Raw genomic sequence first — 24,157 nt, forward strand, 5'->3', positions numbered from 1 at the left:
GCGATGTATTTGTTGAGGCGCCTGAGATCTAAAATGGGACGCCAGCCTCCTGTCTTCTTCTGGGTTAAGAAGTACGTCGAGTAGAATCCCCGGCCGCGGAATTGTGTTGGTACGTGTTCTACTGCGCCCAGTTGAATGAGGCGTGAGACTTCCTGTAGGAGTGCGGTTTCGTGAGAGGGGTCCCTGAAAGAGGGAAGGGTAGGAGGGTGGTTGGGCGGGGTAGAGGTAAAGGGGATGACGTAGCCAGACTGAACTAGATTCAAAACCCACTTGTCCGAGGTAATGAGGGACCATTGGTGGAAAAAGGCTCGGAGGGGGTAATGAAATTGTAGGGTAGCTATCGGGAGGGTCGACGGATTGGCCTCCTGGCTCTCGACCAGGCCTTCAAACCTGCTGCTTGCCAGCCGGGGGATGAGGTGTGGCATGTTGCTGTTGACGCTGAGGTCTACGGCGAAGTGGTCTTTGTTTACGGAAATCGTATTTGGGCTGTTGACGGAATGGTTCCCTGGGTCGTTGGTAAGGCTGGTATCTATTCCTTCTAAAGGGAGGAGTGTACATTCCTAGAGTTCTAAGGGTTGTACGGGAGTCCTTCATAGAATGTAGCACCTCATCGGTCTTGGATGCAAATAGATTGGTGCGATCAAAGGGTAAATCCTCGACTTTTTGTTGAAGGTCCCTAGGGACGCCAGAGGGTTGTAGCCATGACATTCGGCGTAGGACTATTGCGGAGGCTGTAATTCGAGCCGCAGTGTCTGCCACGTCCATGGCTGACTGTAAAGCTGTGCGTGAAATGGCCAGGCCCTCCTGCATAATGCTACGGAGGGTTGGGCGTTTATGCTCCGGGAGATGTTGAAGAAGGTCCTGGAGCTTCGCGTAACTGGCATTATCATAGTCTGCCAGCATAGCGGTATAATTGGCCGCTCTAAGGAGTAGTGTGGAAGAAGAATAGACCTTTCGGCCCATAATGTCCACCTTTTTGTGATCCCTGTCTTGTGGGGTTGATCTTAAATTAGGCTGTTTACCCTTGTGTCGGACCGAATCTACTACCAGGGAGTTAGGGGGTGGATGGGTGAACAGAAAGTCCATATCCTTGGGAGCGATAAAATATTTGCGGTCTATTCTCTTGTTTGTTGGTGTAATGGACGCTGGCGTTTGCCAAATGTTGTTGGCTGGGTCCATAATAGCCTCATCCATCGGGATGGCGATTCTGGTAGCTGTTGGGGGTTGAAGTGAGCGGAGAAGTCGATATTGTTTGACCTGGACCTCCTGAAGATCTTTTTCTTGAGCTAGTGCTACTCGTTTAAAGAGCTCTTGAAACTTTTTAGTGTCATCTCCCGACGGTGGGGCATCAGTGGTGACCGCTTCGTCTGGGGAGGAAGAGGAGTTATGCATCGGAGATCTGGTCTCGCCGTCAGAAAGTGAATCATGGCCATCTGAAGGAGCAGGAGAGTTTGGCTCTGTAGCGGATGTGGTAGCAGGAGGAGAGGCTGGAGGTGGCCTAGAGACTGTAGATGAGGGTCGGTGATGAGACCTCTTTGGGTGTGGACTCCACGGTTGCCATTGTGTGGCGTATGGCGGTGGTGGATATGGGTATTGGTGTGGATACCATTGGTGCGGGGGGGGAGGGTATGCGTACTGAACCGCAGGCATTTGCCAGGATGGAAGTCTTTGAGAAGGGCTGGAATGTTGTGATGAGAATCTGCTTCTAGGTTCGGTTCCGATGCCACTAGCTGAAGAATGGTGTGATCTGGTAGAATGGATGGAGGAAGCCGGGGATGGCGGTGCCGACGAGGTGTGACTCCGCACCGGGGATCGGTACCGGCTTCGGCTTTGAGAGGGTGCCGAACGGTGCGGTTTCGGCGGTGATGTCGGTGCCGACGTACCTCTCTGCACCGAGGTTTTACTGGATAGGCTTTCGGTGCGGGCTTTCTTCGGTGCAGGGCCCGGTGCCGTTAGGTGTTGTTTCGGTACCGAGCGCTCCATAGACGGTGCCGTCGGAGCCGATGACGGCTTAGGTGCCGAAGCGGCCGGTGCCGTTGCCTTTTGATTCGGCTCAGAATGAACTCTCTTATGCGGTGCCTGCGTCTTAGACCGCGGCGCACCGGAGGTTCCCGGCATGTCCACAGTGCTCACCGGCGATCCTGAGGACATAGCTGAGGCCGGAGGGAGAGCGGACTTTGGTGTCGCGGAGGAAGAATGGGTAGGAGGCTGATCTTTCTCCATACCCTTAGCTTGCTGAGGCGAGTCGTCTGAGGAGGGACGGAGCGACTTCTCGTATAAGAGAGTCGTGAGTCTGTTGGCTCTGTCACGTCGCGCTCTGGCTGTTAGCTTAGAGCAGTGCTGGCACTTCTGCGTCTGGTGTGCCTCCCCGAGACACTTAATGCACGCAGAGTGTCCGTCGGACGCCGGCATGGCGTCCCGACATGATTCGCAGCGCTTAAAGCCCGGCGAGCCGGGCATGAAGGGCTGGGGAACAAGCGGCGAACCGCAACCGGGGAAAAACTTTTTTTTTTTTTTTTTTTTTGGTTTAACTGGTTAGGGGGGGGGTCTAAGAACTTGTATAGTGAGGAAAGAGGGGGGTAAAAACGATAATTTTAACTGTTTTTCTCTGACAGAATTGGCAGAGAGAGAGCTCCGTCTGCTGCCGAGGACGGTAGAGAAGGAACTGAGGAGCCGCGCGCGCGCAGGCGCCCTTCAGTTCGAACAACACTAGAGGGCGCCACGGCGCCTGCGCGCCGCGGCAGAAACAGCTAGAAAAGTCTCCGGTCGCCGGCGCGAGGACGCACCAGCACCCAGAGTGGAGCACCCACGGGGACCACTCGAAGGAGAAGGTATGTATCTCTTCATAATTATTCATCTACGCATACTTCAATATAAATAAACTAAATTGAAATACTATCCATCAATGGAATATATTTTACATCTCCAGCTACAACAAACAGCGCTGCAAAAGCAACCAAAAATCTTTTTTTTAAAGTACTACATAAAAGGCACCCTCCAGGAATTCACTTTATTTAATCTTACATTATTCCAAAATTAACTGGTAGCCTTTTCACTCATCTGATAAATTAAGTACTCTCTCAGAATTTCTTTCACTACATTTATCTGAACACCCCATTTCAATTAGGTACACTTTTAATAAATTACCAAGTATAGTGCAATACCTTAAATATAAATTGACTGGTGCTGAGTTACTGAGAGGAAATGTTGAGAACTTGCAACTGAGTCAGATTAATGCTGGCATTTGCTCTGTCTCACATTGATTTTTAGAATTATGCCAATGCCTGGATTCCACCTTCATACCTAGATCATGAAGCTTTCAGGATGAAAATGGATACATTCCTGGAACTACCAAGATAGGAATTCTTTTCTCTCAACCATTCTACCAATTTTATTTTGCTCATCCTCTGCCAGAGCATGATTATTCAAGTTGGAATCTAACACTCTCTAGTCAACAGCAACTTCTGGTAAATCAATATTAGTGGTTACTACTGAAAAATCTCAACTTTCCCAGTCAAAAAGGTAAACATATAATAGTCTTTTGAAGTTTTTAAATACCATTAGCAGTTGTGCAACAGGAAAGGGGTTTTAAAGAATCTTCTAGTTTGGCTTTAATTCATATTGTCAACATTTCATGATGTTGAAAGAATTCCCCAGGCCTCTAACCATTTGCAGAGTCAGCCCACACAACATTATAATACTTCGGATCATGAGCATGGCTCAAGATTTGTTACTCCAGTAATGAGGGAATTACCATATTAAGCAAGAAAATGTTATAAGTCTGTTGCATACTCACTAAAGTCAAAACATCCAGCTGCTCCACAATGTGCTCTAATGCATTACCCAGAGCTGGTGAGATGCCTATGCGCTTGTTCACTGTACACACAGCTGATTCAACCTCATCCTCCAGCCTCCTTCTTGAGCTTCTTGGTGAGAACAAAGTAGAACGATACCGCAGATCTTCACTGCTCATATCATCTTGGAATGTGGAAACCCCATATGAAGTTCCAGTCGTCCTTGACTTCATTTAGTTGGAATCATAGGGAAAGGAAGATATAAAGATATATTTTTTTATTAATCAAAACTGTACAAGTTGAACCTCACTAGTGCAACATCCTCTGGATCTGACTGGTGCCAAACCAGAGAATTTGCCGGACCATGGAAGGTCAATATTGTCTAGCAGCATTCACTGATTGCTGGGCTCTTAGAAGACATTTAGGAGTAAATTAGAGCTAAATAACAGCACAGAACATTGAGCGCCAGGATTGGTGGCTTTAAACAAACTTTATGGGACCGTGGGAAACTTGGTCACACCTATGAGAAATGGATATCTGGCTAACTAAAATCATGCCGGATCATGGATGTTGCTGGACTGGAGTGTGCCAGACTGTCAAGGTTCAACCTGTACTGGCATATACATAAGCACATACAAAAGAGTTCATTTTGCTTTCTGTTTAAGATCCATTTTTATAATCACACCCATTCATTGTCACCAAGGAAAGAATTTTGGTTGTGGCCTACATATGAGGGAACAAAAGTTCATAGTTCCCAGAGAACATTCAGCAATCCTCACAGATAATTTCAACACCAACTACTACATCTTGGGTACATATGACTGAGCGATTAGAGGCTTTACTATTGGAGATTAAAGTAAATGTAAATCTTTCTTTAATAAAAGAGAAAGGTACCTATACATGAAAAACAGCCATAAATCCTTTTTAGTTATTCATTTAGCTACATTTTCCTGGGAAGCTGACTTCTTCAAAGAACAAGAAGAGGAAAAGGTTGAAAGGGTACACACAACCTAACGAGTGTGGGGTTGAGATTAAACTATCTAACAACTCTGATATATGGGCATTGCCTCAAAATCACAGTGACATTATCAGTTCCTTTCATGATGCTTTATTTCTGTTTTTCTTTGCACCCTCAGGAGTCCTAAAGGCACTGTCTTATAGAGAAGAGGCTGCAAAGTTAACAATCAGCAGATGGTAACTCACATCAATATTACCTGGCTCTATCCAGATGCCAAGAGTCACATTCTTTTAACACCATGGATATATTTCTTCAAAATAAATTAATGATAGCTGTCACATTTTGTTTTCTTAAACAAACTAGTCTTATAATATCTACTAAATTGCAAAGGAAAACAGAATACCTGAGAAGTTTAAATTTAACTGCCTCTTTAAAGATTAAGTCTGTTGAAACATTATAAGCTTAGCAATGGAAAGAAAAATTATACCTATCTAATCCTCCAAAATGTTTATAATTTAAAACTGAATATAATTTCAAATTAGAATATCTTAAAAATACCTGTCAGTTCATAAAAAATCCTTCTCGTGACCAATATAACTTTCCAAAACTTAAATTACTGAATTGGTTTGCAGCCAAATTTTCAAAGTTGGAATTCTAAGTGTTGATTTAGGCAAATCAATCAGTAGTTAACAGCAATAAATTGGATCAACACCCCCATGAAACCAACAGGCTTCTTTAGATTGACTTCCAAAGAAATTGGATCAGATTAGTAAAAAAATATATTTAGGTGTTTAAATAGAGATTTGGGTGCCCAAATGTTGAGCACCAGAGTCTGAGAATGTGGCATTTGGAATGTCAAGACCTTGTCTGCAAAGCTTGAACCCACAGGAAGTTCTCACAAGTGAATGTTTATAAATGCAGGCAAGAACATTTATAAAGGACACTCTATATAGAACTTTCAGTATAGCTACTTGCTGTCAGGTAGTCCATCCCATTTATATGCATGTGTATATTCAAAAACATATTGTGGTTCTACATTGGAGATCTTAAAATAAAATTAGTATTTGTATTTCTCTCCTCTCCCTTTTTCCCCTTTATAATTCCCTCTTGATCAGAGCTGATTATAAGATAAAACTTGGCACGCATGATATGGCAGGCGTACAGCCATTTTGAGAATATTACAAGTCTGCAGCCATTGCTGGTGATCTGATCACTGCGACACATGCCTTTGTGACATGATGCCTTAACTATGCCAATTAGTTTTATTTTGGGAAGAATCGTCTGTGTTCTCAGACTTACTTGATCGTGCCCCCCTTGTTTGTGTCTGTAGTAGTTTATGCCCATACCCCCACAACATACAAGTACATATATGGATTTTTTAAAATGCAGGCAACTCTTACTAAATATTAAAAGCAGTAAGGCATTGAGTCAGAGACATTTGAGTATGCAGGCAGGCCTTGACTTTATGACTTTCGAGTTATGATGAACGGCACTTACCCATTTGTAAATGGACACCTAGTTTTGACTTTCCAATTACAATTTTGATTTTATGACTCTTAAACTGACACGATGCTATGTTAATGAACAAGTTCATATATTGATAAATATTTTGTGCCACCCTCTTTCTAACACAAGATCCTCACTTGCTGTTCCAATGCCATTTTTAGATGGTGAATCTTTGTGCTTCCAAACTTTTTCTTAAAGGTTAGCATTTCTTTGCCCATAATAATGGCAGAAAAGTAAAAACTGGTGCAAATGATGTTTCTTCTAATAAATGTAGAACATTTACAATGGAAACAAAAATGGAATAATTAAGAGGTTTGAGAAAGGTGAGATGCCAACTGAAACTGGTAAAGTTTTGGATTTCCCATGATTGAAAGACAAGCTACGAATTCAGGAACATGTTAGAGCTCAGCTCCTGGGTAAGTGACTGTGATAACTAAGCGGAGTGTTGGATTTATTGCCTAGATTGATAATCTCTTAATTCTTTGGCTAAAAGATTAAAATCAACACTGTGCTCCTCTGGCTGCGTCTAGACTGGCATGATTTTGCAGAAATACTTTTAACTGAAAAGTTTTCCCGTTAAAAGTATTTCCGCAAAAGAGCATCTAAATTGGCACAGATGCTTTTGCGCAAAAAGTGCTTTTGTGCAAAAGCATTCATGCCCAGTATAGACGCGCTTTTGCGAATGAAAGCTCCGATGGCCATTTTAGCCATCGGGCTTTGTTGTGCAAAAAATTAAGGTGCCTGTCTACACTGGCCCTCTTGCACAAGTATTCTTGTGCAAGAGGGTTTATCCCTGAGCGGGAGCATCAAAGTATTTGCGCAAGAAGCACTGAATTCTTACATTAGAATGTCAGTGCTCTTGCACAAATTCAAGCGGCCAGTGTAGACAGCTGGCAAGTTTTTGCACAAAAGCGGTAGCTTTTGTGCAAAATCTTGCCAGTCTAGACGCACCCCTGTGAGTTTAGACATAATTCAGAAAAAGGCTTGGAGTCTTTATGATGATCTAAAGCAGCGGTTCTCAAACGTTTTGGCCTCCGAAGCCCTTTACATACATGCATAAAAATTTATGGGAAGCCCCAGTGGTCCACTGATTGTATGTGTTGTACCTATCGATGTTTCCAGTTTATCAACCCTGAGGAGCCCCTGAAGCTCCGCAGAGCACAGTTTGATAAACACTGATCTAAAGAAACAACAGGTAGAGAGTTCTAATACTGAGCCTTGCTGCCTCTATCAGAAAGAAGGAGGAAGGGGGAGGAGGGATTAGGAGGAATGCTAACCTTTGAAATGTTCTGCAGGTGGTGACGGCCATCAATTTGGAGATGCTTCACAGGACTGTCTGCCTCAGAGACCTGGATACCATCGTGGCCTGATTTGCGGGGCTAGGATTTCCAAACTGCGGTCGAGCACTCGATGTGACTCACATCCCGATCTGCGCACCGTCCCATTGAGCAGCCCAGTATATTAACAGAAAGGGCTATTTTTCTACGATGCTGCAGGTCCTGGTCAACCACCAGGGACAATTCACAGACATTTGGGTCAGGTGGTCAGGCCAGGCACACAATGCCCGCATCTTCCAGAACTCGTACCTGTACCACAGGCTGCAGGCTGGGACATTCTTTTCAGAGCGAAACTTTGCAGTCGGGGTGTGCAGATGCCTATGTGCATCATGGCCAATGCGGCATACCCCCTTATGCCCTGGCTCATGAAGCCGTTCACTGGACACCTGGATGCGAGCAGGGAACTGTTCAACTCCCACCTGAATTGGGCTCGCTTCCAGGTAGGGTGCGCCTTTGGCCGTCTGAAGGGCAGGTTTAGATGCCTGCTCACTCTAATAGACATGTGGGAACGCAACATCCCCACAGTGGTTGCTGCCTGTTGTGTGCTGCACAACCTGGTGGAGAGGAAAGGGGAGGCCTTCCTCCCAGGGTGAGGGGCATGGGCTGATGTGGAGGAGAGGTAGTTTGAGCAGCCCCGGACAGCTGCCATCCTCCAAGCCCACCAGTTGGGACTGTGCATTTAGGAAGCCCCGACGGAGAGATTCTCCCAATAAGCCCAATGAGTTTCTCCATGGCCTTCCAAATGTGGGTGTGCCCCATGCCCCCAGTGCCTTCCCTCCCCAAAACCCAGCCCTGCCCCACGTTGTACACATTAACTCAGAGAACAGAGACAGGTGTGCTTGATAAAATGCTTACAGTTTATTGCACTGTAAGCAAGTTTATGTTACAAAACCCATATAACTTTTGTAAAGAAAAATACACTTTTTGTTATCAAAGTAAAGTGCTCCCCTCACTGACTCTCACAGGTAGGAAGGGGGATGTAAACCTGGAAGAGAGGCTCAGGGCTGACGGTGCCGCCCAGATGAAGAGCTCCTGCCACCTTAGGTACGGGAGCCTGCTCGGAGACAGTCGTGCATGCGGACTGGGACAGTAGGGAGCTGGGCAGGAGGTGGGGCCGCACCTGGGTCTGGGATGGCAGTGGGTGGGGGGAAGGGGAGGGCAGGCTGAGCAGGAACAGGCACAGGACCAGGGAAGGCAATCACCTCCCAGATAACAGCGCAAATTGCCATTTGTCCATTTGGTTCCCCTGACTTGGTCCACTTGTCCACTTGGTTCCCCTGACTTGGTGCTGGGATGTGTCCCTGGAAGGGCCAGAGAGGTATTGGGGGGCTTGTCCCTGGGACATGGCTCTGAGTGGGCCTTCCAGGGTCCTGGCTGGAGGTGGCTTGCTTCCACAATGCTACTCCTGAGTGCCTGTGCCTTTAAAAGATGGCTACAGGCAGGAACAATAAAGGTGAAAGGTCTGGCAGGAGTGTCCACCTGAGCTTCTTCCTGGAGGCCTTTATTTTCAGAAAAAACCTTCCCTGCGTCCACACACACCTTTTTTCGACAGATCTCTGTCAAAAATAGCGTTATTCCTTGTAGATCAAGGTTTACCGCCATCGACAAAACCACCATATTCTTTCGATTTACTGTCAACAGCACATGGCAGCAGCCTAGATGCAGCTAAAGATTTTTTGAAAAAAAAAGCTACTTTTTCCGAAAAATCCCTGTAGTCTAGACTCACCCTTGGTGTCTTGAGTTAAACCCTTTGAGACACCTATATTGTCTGCAAATATTTCAGGAGGTGATATTTCTGAGAAATAGAGTACTATGTACATGAGTGGCAGAGAAAGAGACTTAATATTTATCAAACTTGAAAGGACAAAATATTTATAGGCAGAGCTCGCCGAGCAACGGCGAGCCCTGCTTGCCAGCCACGCTGTCCGGCGTTCTGCGCATGTACAGATACTGGAACCCGGCTCTTCCGGGTTGTAATCTACTCGCCACAAGCAAGTAGATTACAAAGATTGTCGAGCCCTGTTTATAGGAAAACAACTACTGGAAAGGAAAGCTACAAACGTAAGACCAACCAGTTAAAAAAAAATCATATTTATAATAAATTGTGCTGAAAGAATCTGTAACTTAGTTATAAACAACAAAAGGGCACTGGGAAAAAGTTTACAAACTTGAGTATGGTAACTTGTGGCTAAAAACCTAACAATGAAATGGCATTAAATGACATCTAGATATATTTCTATCAAAATATGCCCCATATTTTATGGTACAAAATTTATAACCAAAGCAGCAATCTTCTTCATTTCATTGAAGGAGCCATAACTTTAGAAATGAGAAATCTTATCTAATTTTTTTCTGTTTGCAGTTTCTCTCCAAATTCGAGAGTCACGTGCCAATGATAATGGATTTCAAGAAGGAAGATTTTAGCAAACTCGGGGAGCTGGTAGGTAAGATCCCATGGGAAACAAGTGTAAGAGGAAAAATCACTGAAGACAGTTGGCAGTTTTTCCAAAAAGACATTATTATGGGGACAAGAGCAATAAATTCTACTACAGTACGGCAAGAGACCACCCTGACTTACTCAGGAGATCTTGAATGATATAAAAAATAAAAAAGAGTCATACAAAAAGTGGACATTAGGTCAAATTACATAGGATGAATATTAAATAACACAAATATGTAGGGGCAAAATTAGAAGGCAAAGGAACAAAATGATCTCAATCTTCCTAGAGACAAAGGGGTAACAAGAAAACATTTTACAAATACATTAGAAGCAATAGGAAGACCAAGGACATGGTAGGCCCATTATTCAATGAAGAGGGAGAAACTATAATAGATAATGTGGAAATGGCAGAAGCGTTCAATGACTTCTTTGTTTTTGTTTTCAGCAAGAAGGCTGGTGGTGATTGGATGCCTAACTTAGTGAATGTCAAAGAAAGTGGGGTAGGTTCAGAATTTAAAATAAGGAAAAAAAAAAGCTAAAAGTTACTTAGACAAGTTATATGTCTTCAGATCTGATTAAATGCATCCTAGAATACTCAAGGAGTTGACTGAGGAGGTATCTGAGCCTTTAGCTATTGTCTTGAAAAGACATGGGAGATAGGAGAGATTTCAGAAGACTGGAAAAGAGCATAATGCTGATCTAAAAAAAGGGAAATAAAGGCAACCCAGGGAATTACAGACCAATCAGCTTAACATCAGTACCAGAAAGATAATGGAACAAATAAATTAAGGAACTTATTTTCAAAAATCCTGAAAAAAACGTGGTAAGTAACTATCAACAGGGATTTGTCAAGAACAAATATTGTCAAACCAACCTGATAGCTTTTTTTGACAGAGTAAACAAGACTTCTTTAGATGTGGTATATGTAGATTTTAATAAAGCTATTTGATACAGTCTCACATGACCTTCTCATTAACAAACTGGGGAAATACAACCTATATGGAGCTACTATTAGGTGGGTATATGATTGGTTGGATAACCATTCCCTGAGAGTAGTTATCAGTGGTTGGTAGTCATGCTGGAAGGGCATAATGAGTGGTGCTCTGCAGCGATCAGCTCTAGGACCAGTTCTGTACAATATCTTTATCAATGATTTAGATAATGACATACAGAGGATACTTATGGATGATACCAAGCTAGGAGGACTCCAAGTGCTTTGGAGGATAGGATAAATATTCAAAATGATCTAGACAAAGTGGAGAAATGGTCTCAGGAGAATAGCATAGAATTCAATAAGAACATATGCAAAGTGCTCCACTTAGGAAGAAATAGTCCATAAACACCACAAAATAGTAAAAGAATACCTAGGAAGAAGTATTGTGGACAGGAATTTAGGGGTCACATTAGACCACAAGCTAAATATGAGTCAACAGTGTAACATTGCTGGGGGAAAAAAGGAACTTTCTGGGATGTATTAGCAGGAATGTTGTAAAGCAAGACATGAGAAGTAATCCTTCCACTCTACTTCATGCTAATTAGACCTCAATTGGAGTGCTGTGTCCAATTCTGGGCACCACATTTCAGGAAAGATGTGGATAAATCAGAGAAAGTCCAGAGAGGAGCAACAAAAATGACTAAAGATTTAGAAAACATGACCTATGAGAAAGAATGAAAGAACTGGATTTGTTTAGTTTGGAAAAAGAGAAGACCGAGAAGGACTTGAGAGCAGCTTTCAAGTACCTAAAAGGTTGTTAACAAGGAGGAAGAAGAAAAAATATTCTCCTTAATCACCGAGGATAAGAGAAGCAGCAATGGTTTTAATTTGCAGCAAGAGAAGTTTAGGTTGGACATTAGGAAAAACTTCCTAACGGTCAAGGTGGTTAAACACTGGAATAAATTGCCTAGGAAGGCTGTGGGATCTCCATCATTGGAGATTTTAAAGAGGAGATTAGACAAACACCACTCACTGGTGGTCTAGATGGTGCTTGGTCCTGCCATGAGTACAGGGGACTCAACTTGATGATCCTCCAGTTCAATGAATTCCACCTGTGGAATTTGGAGACAAGTCCCATGTTGCTGGAGGCTCCAGCACTAAGCTCAAGCCACCAAAGGAGTTTTTCCATAGGCAAAGAAATACTCCAGCATCCAACTATTAGCATTAAAGCAAATTGAACTAATTAAGGCAATAAATGTCTGTTTCCTTTTAGAGAAAATTTTAATGTATATTCTGGTCATTTACGAGTTTGCCAGGGTGGTCTGAATTCAGAGAGAAGTGCTAGAAGAAATAAAATTACTACGCAAGACAGTTCTCATTCTGTTGCATAGTTTTTCATTCATTATTCATAGGCATTAGTGAGAAAATTCCAGGAGGAGGAAATGGATAAACAGAATTTAATTATTACAGAAGAATAATAGGAAGGAATGGAAGCTCCCACCCCCAAGATAAAGCAAGATCTTAGTAAAGTAAAAAGTTATGTGAAAATCAACACAGCAGAACCTTCTGACCAAAGGATGCTGTGTGCAGTGAAATGGAAACTTACTTTGCACAACTTCCTGAGATGATTCATACACTTTCCCACCCCCACCCCCAATGTCACCGAGGGAGTTCTGTGAATAGTTTTCCAGAAGACTAACATGCCAACTCTATCCTTTATGTGAACTGTCTTGAAACGTAACACATTCTTTTCTAAACAGGACATTTCCATTGCCACAGAGAAGCTATGACCTCTGCTTACTTCCTAGGTTTTCAAAGAGATATAACAACTCATGCCTTAGTTATGAGACAACCTCTAATGGGAAGCAGGGGGAGACTTCCTCTGCCAGTACCACAAACACACACTATGTGGTTTCTTAAGCTTTCTGCTGATTGATCTGGTACTGGTTACCGTCACAGACAGGATACTGGACTAGATGGGCTACGGGTCTGACGCTGAATGGCCACGTTTGCAGGTTTTGCTTTATTTTCAAAAGATAAAGACATCCTGACAGAGGTGTGAAAATGAACTAAAAAGATGAAAAAATGTCTTCCTACTGTGTCTGCTTCCATATTGAGTATGTAAGGGTCTAGAGTGTAAACTGGCTTGGCTTTAAGCAAGTTGTTTATATGTATCTTCACACAAATGACATGTCTATATCACAATTAAACAGCCTCTTAGCCAGAGTCAGTTGGCACAGGCCTGCTGAGGCTGTCTAATTGTCGTACAGCCATATATAAAAGAGTATCTGGATATTATCTAGGAATATCTAATTTTGCATTGCATTGCAACAATGGTTCTATGCCCTCAAAGGGTACGACTACAAGAGTGCTATTTTAGAATAATGTCAGTTATTCTAAAATAACATAGGGTACGTCTAGATTACATGCCTCTGTCACCAGAGGCATGTAGATTAGGCTACCAGGCATAGGAAAATGAAGCGGCGATTTAAATAATCGCCGCTTTATTTAAATTTACATGGCTGCCACGCTGAGCCAATCAGCTGTTTGTCGGCTCAGCGCGGTAGTCTGGATGCGCGGGGGTCGCCATCAAAGGCATTTGTCGACCACCCAGGTATGCCTCATCATCCCAGGAGGCATACCTGGGTGGTAAACAAATGCCTTTGATGTCGACACCCGCACATCCAGACTACCGCACTGAGCCGACAAACAGCTGATCAGCTCAGCGCGGCAGCCATGTAAATTTAAATGAAGCGCGATTATTTAAATCGCCGCTTCATTTTCCTATGCCTGGTAGCCTAATCTACATGCCTCTGACGACAGAGGCATGTAGTCTAGACGTACCCATAGTCCATGTCTACATTACAAGCAGTTATTTTGACAATGTCAAAATAATGGCAAGCTGGAGGGCTTTTTACTCTGACTCCTGTAACCCTTATTTTACGAGAAGTAAGGGAAGTCAGAGGAAGAGTGCTCTCTCTCAGACTTCCTGCTGTGTAGACAGCACTAAAAGCCTAAATAAAGTAATAACTTAAGCTACCCAATTGACATAGCTCAGGTTGCCTAGCTTATTTCAGCTTTAGCCCTGCTGTGTAGACATGCCCAAAAGGAGTTTCAGGAAAAGCATTTTGAGAAATCCACCTACAGGATGAAGCTGGTGCATGACACCTGCAATTTTAACCATTGTAAATATTGACCCTTCAGGGAATGACTAATACAAGGATGTTTTCACTCTACACAACTATTTACCATTATGGTAAAATTACAGTTAGAGCTAGGTCTGATTTGACACTATGGTGAACAATTCTCTGCACTGAGATCAGACGCATCTCTTGATTTTGAAGAGCTGGTGGTTATGAATCTTTTCCAGAAGCAATTCCTTTATGAAGAGGTCTGCTTCTTTGGACAGGGTTTTGATCTGCACATTGTCATGCATGATAATAGATGAGTAATGTGTGATCTATGCTCTGCTATGAGTACAACCAGCCTCTTAAAAATCTAGACACAGGTAGTACACAAAAGCTCTTTTTGTCTCTGTGATGCATTTTGTTGGTTTGGAGAAAAAATTATCTAGGTTTCCATGGAAGCTGCTGTTCCAGATTTTTTCCATTTGCCAGGGTCTTCTTGCTTACTCTTGCTGTTAGTATCAATCAATGGATTGTTATGTCAATTTGACAATAAGAGTCTAGGCCTCTGGATTCTCAGCTACTAATTTCCTCCAATATTTTCCCCAATACTCCTCACCGGCAAGTCTTCATTCCCTAGACATCTGTTTGCTCATTCTAATACATATTACTGGGTTTAAATTGGCTTCCTTGTAGACATCAAGTTAGAATCTATTGCTCATCACAAATCACATCAAAAGTCTGACCAAGAGAGAACCCAAGATGTTTCACTCTAACCAAGGCTCATAGCTTGCTAGATGGCCCCAGGAGCCAGAAAGGAGACCTGCCTGTTCTCACTGGCTGGCTAACACCCAAGAAAGTACTGAAAGAGTAACCTAATACCACTTAGGGCCGTGGTCCCCAACACGGTGCCCGCAGGCGCCATGGCGCCCGCGGGGGCATTTCCATGCGCCCGCCAGGTGCTCGGGGCTGGCCTGGCACCGGGCGCATCGCGGGGGGAAGCGCCGGCCCTGGGCGCACGGCGCTGGGCGGGGGAAGCGCCGGCCCCGGGCGCGTGGCGGGGGGAGCGCCGGCCCCGGGCGCGTGGCGCATGGAGCGCCGGCCCCGGGCGTGCGACGCTGGGCGGGGGGAGCGCCGGCCCTGGGCGCGCGGCGCTGGCAGGGGGAGCGCCGCCCCCGGGCGTGCGGCTATGGGGGGGGCTGCCCCTGGGGCGCAAGTGTCCCCGCCCCCTGGCGCCCGGCGGGTGAACGGCCCCGCCCCCTGGCACCCGGCAACCTTGAAAGGTTGGGGACTACTGACTTAGGACTTTACTCTGCTCTTGTCTACACTGCCATTCTACTGTGCTGTAACATTCTCACTTGGGGTGTGAAAAAGGCCATGAAACAATCGATAAAGACGGATATATTCATATGGGAAGTGATCTGATCCTAGTCTTGTTTACTGAAAAATAAATGTTTTTAAAATTTCTTTTGCAGTAACAATAAGTAGAGTCCTGCACGGATACTAAATTGTTATCCGCATCTGCAAAAAATGACCTGTGGATATCTGCATCCACATCCATGGATGCGGACACCCACTTTTATGAAGAAGATATATGCAAATTTGCAGGTTCTAGATACATAATTTGTATCTGCGTCTGTATGCCCAAAAATGAGCCAGGGATATCCACATCCATGGATGCAGATACACATAGATATACTGTATAGTGGGTAACAGCGGATTTGCAAGGCTCTAAGAATAAGAGCCCCTAACTGTAAAATATCAGCCTTCAATCTACTGTAAATCTTGATATATAGAAAGCATGTATGATAGCTTCCTATGGAATATCCTAATAGTCTTTTAACAAAAATGGACTGTGACAAGCTTTCTAATGAATCCCAAAGTTGGCAAGGCCTGTTATTTAATAATCATTCTTTCAGTTAGGAGCATATGGTACACTTGCCTGTTAACATTAAAACAGCTAAAAACAGTTTGACACAAACAAGATAAGCCCAAATAGATCAAAAAACTAAAGCATCACAAATTAGCCTTTCATCTTCTACATACAATAATTCCCCATCAATAAAATGGGCTTATGAGCAAGAATTTTATTAAACTTAAAAACCAACAAATAGTATGGTAGCACTTTAAAGACTAACAAAGCATGAAGATGGTATCATGAGCTTTCCTGGACACAGCCCACTTCTTCAGATGACTCATGATACCATCTTCATGTTTTGTCAGTCTTTAAAGTGCTACCAGACTATTTGTTGTTTTTTAAGTTTATCCTGTACAGACTAACTCGGCTACTCTCTGAAGCTTAAGAATTGTAATGTTATTTTTGTAGTTGGCAGTTTACTAACCTCTCTCACTCACATTGTTACAAAAAATCTGGACCATCCTACTCTGTCATGTTTAGTGGCAATCCTGGAGTTCCAAGATAATTATGTCAAAATATAACACTTGAGTTTATTAAACATTGTCCATACGCTAAATATAAAAGAATGGAGGCTCTAATGGGACCTTTGTAAGAGCTAGCTAATTGAAGTGCAGCTGGGGGAAAGGAAGTAAGGGTAGTATTATATTTTTGTTAATTAAGTTTATACATAAGGATTTTTTGTTAGATTCTCAGTCATTTCTGGATGTAGTAGTGGTAGGTACAATAAGGAAGCTTGGTAAGGAAGCTTTGACCTTTCACTTCAAATGCAGATCTTATCAGAGTTATTCATGACTTTGTCATTTCTCCTAATAAGAATCCATATTAAGTATATTTTATTGACCTAAAATTCTCTGCTGTTTCATTCTCACTTTCTTCTGTACTGAAAAAATTGCCACTTTCCAATCTAGAGGCTGCTGCATTTCACTGGTTGTTGAAATAGTTTATACATTTAGTTTGGGTACTCAGATCAATTATGATGGTATGATTACAAACTAATACAAAACAAATGGGCTAAATAGTTTGCCCAAAATCTAGCTTGATATTTCTAGTCTAAGCAAAACTTTCTTGGTATCAGACCATAAGATAGAAATGCAAACAAAAAAAATTACAGTACATGCAGTTTTGCATGGTTTATCTATCTTACTTTTCTCCAAATCTTAAAAGAGCACCTGAATTAAATAAGTCATGAGAATAAACAGTGAAGTGTGTGTGTGTGTGTATGTGTATATATAAAACTTATGCGGATAGTAAACATTTGGCATCCTTCATTTCTGTGAGGCACCAATATTGAAAGTAGTACATCTGTTCATTTAAAGCCTAACCCACATTCAAAGTCAACAAATCTGAAAAGGGATAAACTATTTTCCTTAGTAAAACAGACAGTTGCACCTAAAATGCCTGAGCACTTTATTAGTCCATCAGCTAACAAACTGAACCTTAAATGGACTGAACTTTTAGAGCTCACTGGATCACTGGAGAACAAGAAAAAGTGGTGGCTTAGTAGTATTAAAAAGTAGCTACGCAAAACAAACTTAAGTCCTTCTCACATTTGCAGCTGTGCGCTGATAAATCAGTTTTATTTATTTATTTGTCAGGATTACAGCTGTGTTAAATTTAGCACAGCTGTGACAGCATCAAATAGCAAGCTTCTCTGAGCCATGTGCCTAGCAATAAGGAGCTCTTGGAGTATTTTGAATAGATGTACTTGCAAGGCACAGTGATTGGCCCTTCTAATATGCCTGAAAAGTGCACAGGACACAGAGAGTACTACTGCAAACAAATATTAAAAATAAAAATAATCCCAACTATACGTACAATGTGATGGGGACTAATTTAGCTATAAATACTCAAGAGGGAGATCTTGGAGTCATTGTGGATAGTTCTCTGAAAACATCCACACACTGTGCAGCAGCAGCCAAAAGAGCAAATAGCATGTTAGGAATCATTAAAAAAGGGATAGAGAATAAAGACAGAGAATATTTTATTGCCTCTATATAAAACCATGGTATGCCCATATCTTGAATACTGCGTACAGATGTGGTAGAGTCATTTAAAAAAAGATATATTGGCATTGGAAAAGGTTAAGAAAAGGGCAACAAAAATTATTAGGGTTTTGGTATGGGTCCTATATATGAACAGAGATTAAAAAGATGGGACTTTGCAGCTTAGAAAAGAGGAGACTAAGGGGGGATATGATAAAAGTCTATAAAATCCTGACTGGTGTGGAAAAAGTGAAAAAGGAAAGTTATTTACTTATTCCCACACTATAAGAACTAAGGGTCACCAAGTGAAACGAATAGGCAGCAGGTTTAAAACAAATAAAAGGAAATTTTGTTTCACTGAGCGCACAGTCAACCTGTGGAACTCCTTGCCAGAGGATGTTGTGAAGAATAGGACTTTATCTAGCTCTTTTTAGAACCCTGTTAGATTCATGGAAGTTAGGTCCATCAATGGCTAATAGACAGGCTGGGTAGAAAAGGTGTCCCTAACCTCTATTTGTCTGGAAATGGATGACAGGAGAGGGATCACGTGATGATTTTCTGTTGTGTTCTCTCCCTCAGGGGCATCTGGTATTGGCCACCGTTGGCAGACATGATACTGGGCTAGATGGACCTTTGGTCTGACCCAGTATGGCCGTTCTTATATTCTTATGTTCTTGTAACAATTTTCTATGGCTAATTTTCCAGCAATTATCACTAACCTCACTATTTATCTACTAAGAAATTACAATATGGATGCCTATAATCAGTGCACTGTATATTGTGTGATTCCATGCCTGCAGAGATTACTGCAGAATACATCAAATGTCATAGAATTTTGCTCCAACTTTCAAGTTTTCATTAAAAAATATATTTATAGCCCTTATGGTCATGAAACTTTCCAAATGTTAACCAAGTGTAAACATTGTTCTCTTCTTAAGTCCTCAGGGTATTCACTCCCAAGGCAAGTGCGGACAAATTGTTCACATTATTAGGCTTTGACAGACAGAAGCATCGTTAGGCAGTCGACAGACAAAAACATACAGGTTGTTCTTATTCATAATCCCAAACTGCACCTCAGCTTTCTAGATGCCTGATTCCCCAAGTGTTCCATATACTCAGCTATTAAAATCTCCAGCTTCATACAGACAACTATACAATGCAGTTTTATACATATTGAAAATCAAAATTTTAGGGGGCGAGTAAAATATGCAAAAGATAGTTTATATTTATATTGGAAAAAATAATTCAAACTATGTATACAAAATGATGGGGACAAATTTAGCTATAGCTACTCAAGAGAGAGATCTTGGAGTCATTATGAATAGTTCTCTGAAAACATCCACTCAATGTGCAGCAGCAGTCAAAAAAGCAAACGATGTTAGGAATAATTAAAAATGGGATAGAGAATAAAACCGAGAATATTTTATTGCCTCTATATAAACACATGGTATGCCTACATCTTGAATTCTTCCTACAGATGTGATCATCTCATCTCAAAAAAGATATATTGGGATTGGAAAAGGTTCAGAAAAGGGCAACAAAAATGATTAGGGGTTTGGAATGGGTCCCATATGAAGAGAGATTAAAAAGATTGGGACTTTTCAGCTTAGAAAAGAGGAGAGGAAACTAAGAGGGAATAAGATAAAGGTCTATAAAATCATGACTGGTGTGGAAAAAGAGAGTAAGTAAAATGTATTTACTTGTTCCCATAATATAAGAACTAGGGGGTCACCAAATGAAATTAATAGGCAGCAGGTTTAAAACAAAAGGAAGTTTTTCTTCAAGCAGGACACAGTCAATGTGTAGAACTCCTTGCCACAGGATGTTGTGAAGGCCAAGACTTTAACAGGATTCAAAAAAGTGGTATTGGCTACCATTGGAAGACAGGATATTGGGCTAAATGGACCTTAGGTCTGACCCAGTATGGCCATTCTTATGTCCTTATTTAACTCAGTAAAATCCTCCATTTTAAAAATTCTTTTACAACAGACTGCTGGAGAAACCAGGGGCCTTGTGGCAATGTTTATGTTCTGCTTACTGTGGAGTGCATGAGGTCTAGTTGTAATGGATACACTATTATAGCATAGGTTTAGATAATCAAGTATATATAATTTATTTCCCAAATCAAAGGAAATGCAGATTTCTTGCAAATGGAAAAACTTCTGTAACACCTGATTTATGTACAGCAGATATACTGATAAAATTATGTTAAATGCACTTCAGGGATCAAAGTCAACTTAAAAACAATTCACTTATGTCTGAAGTTATGGGTTTTTTTTAATTGCTATAATTACCACTAACATTAGACACATTTCTCAATCTATTGTTTACAGCCAAGCCCTAAGATACAACCATATTTGCTCCAATCCCACAGACACAAATACCTACAGGATCTACATAGAGAATTTCTATGCCTGTCAGAGACAGAGAGGTTTTTCCCCCTCACTATTTGTTCACTTTGTGGAACCGTTGGCTCTTAAATCAGTTTTCCTTGTATATTCAGAACACAGTCTGCAAAGGGATCTACAAGCCTGGTCACATATGCTTCATATCAACGGGATTCCATAATGAATATAGATTTACACATGCAAATTCCATTTCAGGATCAGGGTCTTAGTTTCTTTTGTTATTTGACTCAATTTCCTTAATATTCCTTTTTTTCTTGTTCTATCCTACAGCTAAATTTTAATAAAGTTACTGCAAGCACACAAATCCTATCTAAACAAAGCATTTTTGCAATTAGTAACTATACTCCTCCCGCAACAATTTTAATCAGATTTTCCCCTTTATCCAGTTTGTTTTCTCTAAACATTTAAGTAAAGTTCAGTTTTCTTCCATCAGGAAAAAACAAAACAAAAAAAGGCAACCACCACATGGGATATTGAAACCATTTTCCAAAGGTGAGAAATTCCTTACCAGCTAATCAATTCTAAATATAACAAATTCAGGAAGAAGCATATTGAAATACTTTCATAAATTACAAAAATATATATGTTGATCTTAGGGACTAAAAATAACAATATCTATACCATAGTTTAAAAAAAAAAAGTAAAGGAATGTAGTAAAAGATGGTCTTCAATTTATCTGTAAATGGCTACAGCAGAAAGTTCTTAAAACTGAGGACAGATAATATGAAACCACTGAAACAAAATAAAGTGACCAATTTTAAATTTACAGTGAATCACTTTAGACTATATATGTACCCATTCAATGGTACAACTTATAGGTAGAATTTTGAATTAGTTGGCTTTGTCTATGTATTGAACTCTTCTAAAAAATGCTTTAATAGAGAAGACTCAGCATAACTGTATGAGAAAAAGAATGTTCTTTTACCACTAACTGGCAACATATGAAAAATATCTGAATAAAAAAATATATCTATTTGATGCCAGATCCTGATTTCTTGTACTGTGAATAGCATTTTGTCCTGTCTTGATATTAGCAAAGGATAAAATTAAAAATAAACCAACTATCACATAGGCCTTACTAGACACTGCAAGGGAACAGAGGTTGTTAATCCAATGATTGGTTATGAAAAACAAATCTCTACATTAAAATGTCAACTGATGAAGGGCCCTACTTCGGTAACTAGCTAACATTAGGGAAAACAGGCCAAATACAATTCATTCAGTTTTACATTCCAAAGGCAAATTAAATAGAATTTTTTAATTAACTTTTATTCTTTAATAAGCTTGTTTGATTTTAGGTAGTTGGGAACCTATCTTAACTAATTTACACTGTACTTGGAGACGGGAGCTTATGAAATATGCATATATCTGTAACATCAAAATTCAGCGGGAAAAAAATAGAAAACCACGGATGATCATTTTCAGCCTTGCTCTTACATTGGTTGGCAGGGAGCAGGAGAAGAAAAGGATGTAAAGAACCCACTCCCCATTTTGCACAGCATGCATAAGGGGGCCAAGCAGAATTGCAACATAGGTACTCTAAGGTGTGCAGGAGTTCTTCCTGCTCTGCATCTGTGGGAAGGGTATGATACTTCAAAATTATATGGGGAAGATGTGGAGCCACACAGTTCCTACAATGTACTCCTTATAAACACACCAACAGAGTTGGCCAGTTGCATAGGATATGACTAAACTGCACATTTCAAAGGGTCATTAGCGGTGTAAAATCTCTGTACAGTCACTTCAAGCATAGTAGCTATTCTTCCCTTTAAGGCAAAATGCTGCCAGGTGCTGCTCCTCCATCATGGAATATCTTTACACTGCCCAAGACCAGGGTTGTGTCTAAGTTTTCCTTACAACTTTATTATTTCTAAGGACATTTCCTAAAACATAGCAAATGTGACTCATCCTATCATCCTTCAGCTTCTGTGCACCACCAACTGAGCAGGAAATTCACAGATCAGTTTCTTTATCTCTCAGGTGCCTGATAGCAGTTGTTCCCAAGCGATTAGTGTACACAACACACGCACAAGTTGTTCCAGTTATCCTAAATAAAAGTAGTTTACTTGGTTTAGGGTAGAAAGCAAAGAGAAAAGTCAAATCACTACACACATACAAACTGACTTTTGGCTAAGGCACTGGATTGGGACTCAGAACGGTTCTATTCCTGATATACCAGAGATGTCTCATTTGAATGTGACTATCTACAACTGCACTATGCTAGACTGTAGTTTTACAATATACCCAGAGTAAGAGGTAGCACGTAGCTGCACTGGCCCAGAAACAGACCAGATTAATTGTGATTGGAGTCACAATCTGATCCCTGTTCCTACTCTGCATTGGCCAGTACGTGGAGGTGGATTGAAAGGAAGGCAAGAAGCTAAGATTCACCCACACCTTGCCAGTGTCTCCTCATTCATCAGTATAGGAGGAAGAACAGCAGCCCAGGGATTGCTGCTTTTCTCCATACTGCTACTTTTGATATGGGTAACAAGTAAAGGAGAGTAAGATGGCTCCTTGGATCTCTGCATGAGCAGGCAGGAAGCAAGGGTCACCCTGTTGCCATCTGTACATTAGTTCCTCATCCCAACACAAGAGTTTTGTAAGGATAAATTAATGAATGTTTGTGAGGTGTTGAAATACTTTGGTACCAGGCCATACAACCAACAAAGCTCTATAAAAATAAATCAACGGATCACTGTCTTTCTAGTATTCATTTAGTTGCTCTCAGGAGGTAGCCTGGCATCCTAGTTCCTAACTTTCCGTTGAGAGACAGTGTTTTGTTTCTTTCAAAAATATGTTTCAGTAGCAGAGCTGAGACTGTAAAATATCTATCAGTTTCAAGTGTACTCTCCCCTTATGATCGGGAGGGAGAATTTAAAAGCAGGAAGCTACCTATAACAGTACCCAATATATAGCTTTCCTTCTGTGGAAAAATGCAAATCTCTCCAAGTCCAACCATTTACAAGAATATGTCATGGAGTAAAGAGAATGAGAAACCACTCTTCAACAAAGCCACATGAGAACTAGAGACAACTCGAATGCTGCCAGCACAACTGATTGTGGAGTCCGCCACAGGGACAGATACTAGTGCCAGAAAAATAGTATTTCACAGCTTGCGTTCTAAACCCCTGACTTCCAGCCAGGAAAATGAGAAATAGTACTATGTGATGGTGACACCACATCCGTATCTGACAAACTTTATTAATAATTACATTTAAAATGACTGCTGAAGCAAGGTTTCAAAAGGACAAAAATGCTCTAACAATATTGCCAGAAAAAAAACATTTGAAGTGAAAACATGTTTCAAATTTTTTTTGAAAAACTGTATATATGCTAACTTTAAGGTCATGTTAATCCATTTCATTGGGGAGTTTTAGTAAAGCATATATCATTTAGTAAAGCATATATCATGCTCTTTAATGTGTTTGGATAAATATAAGATTCAATGTAGCTCTGAATAACACAAAACTGATAATTTTCAGAATTGCTTAGCACTGGTATCACCTTGCTTCTTTTACAGCCAACGGAAGAAGAATTAAGCTATTGCTGAGAGTTTTGGAGAATCTCATCCTAAAAGTCCAAGAAACATTTCAATAGAGTGGTCTGACATACCTGGTATATCTTTGACATCTCATTTATTGTAATTAGTATTCTATTAGAAGTTCATCAAAACATATATATTGCCCAGCAACAAATAAAGTGTTAAATGTGGTGGAACATAATTTTGCTAGGTATAGAAAGTCTAGTTCTGT

General features: G+C 41.3%; 1 protein-coding gene across 11 annotated transcripts in view; it reads right to left on the bottom strand.

Moving 5' to 3' along the window:
• The window catches only part of POC1B (POC1 centriolar protein B), a 111,699-nt gene that overhangs the window by 19,282 nt on the left and 68,260 nt on the right, over positions 1-24,157 (bottom strand). For 10 of the 11 annotated variants that reach the window (XM_075932901.1, XM_075932900.1, XM_075932946.1 and 7 more), the window contains one exon: positions 3,797-4,021. In XM_075932901.1, coding sequence (XP_075789016.1) covers positions 3,797-4,021 — 225 coding nt within the window. Of the gene's footprint in view, positions 1-3,796; positions 4,022-24,157 lie in introns of those variants that run through there. The other variant, XM_075932955.1, reaches the window with a different exon arrangement.

Source organism: Pelodiscus sinensis, chromosome 1 (genome assembly GCF_049634645.1).
Source record: "Pelodiscus sinensis isolate JC-2024 chromosome 1, ASM4963464v1, whole genome shotgun sequence".
Taxonomy (NCBI): Eukaryota; Metazoa; Chordata; order Testudines; family Trionychidae; genus Pelodiscus; species Pelodiscus sinensis.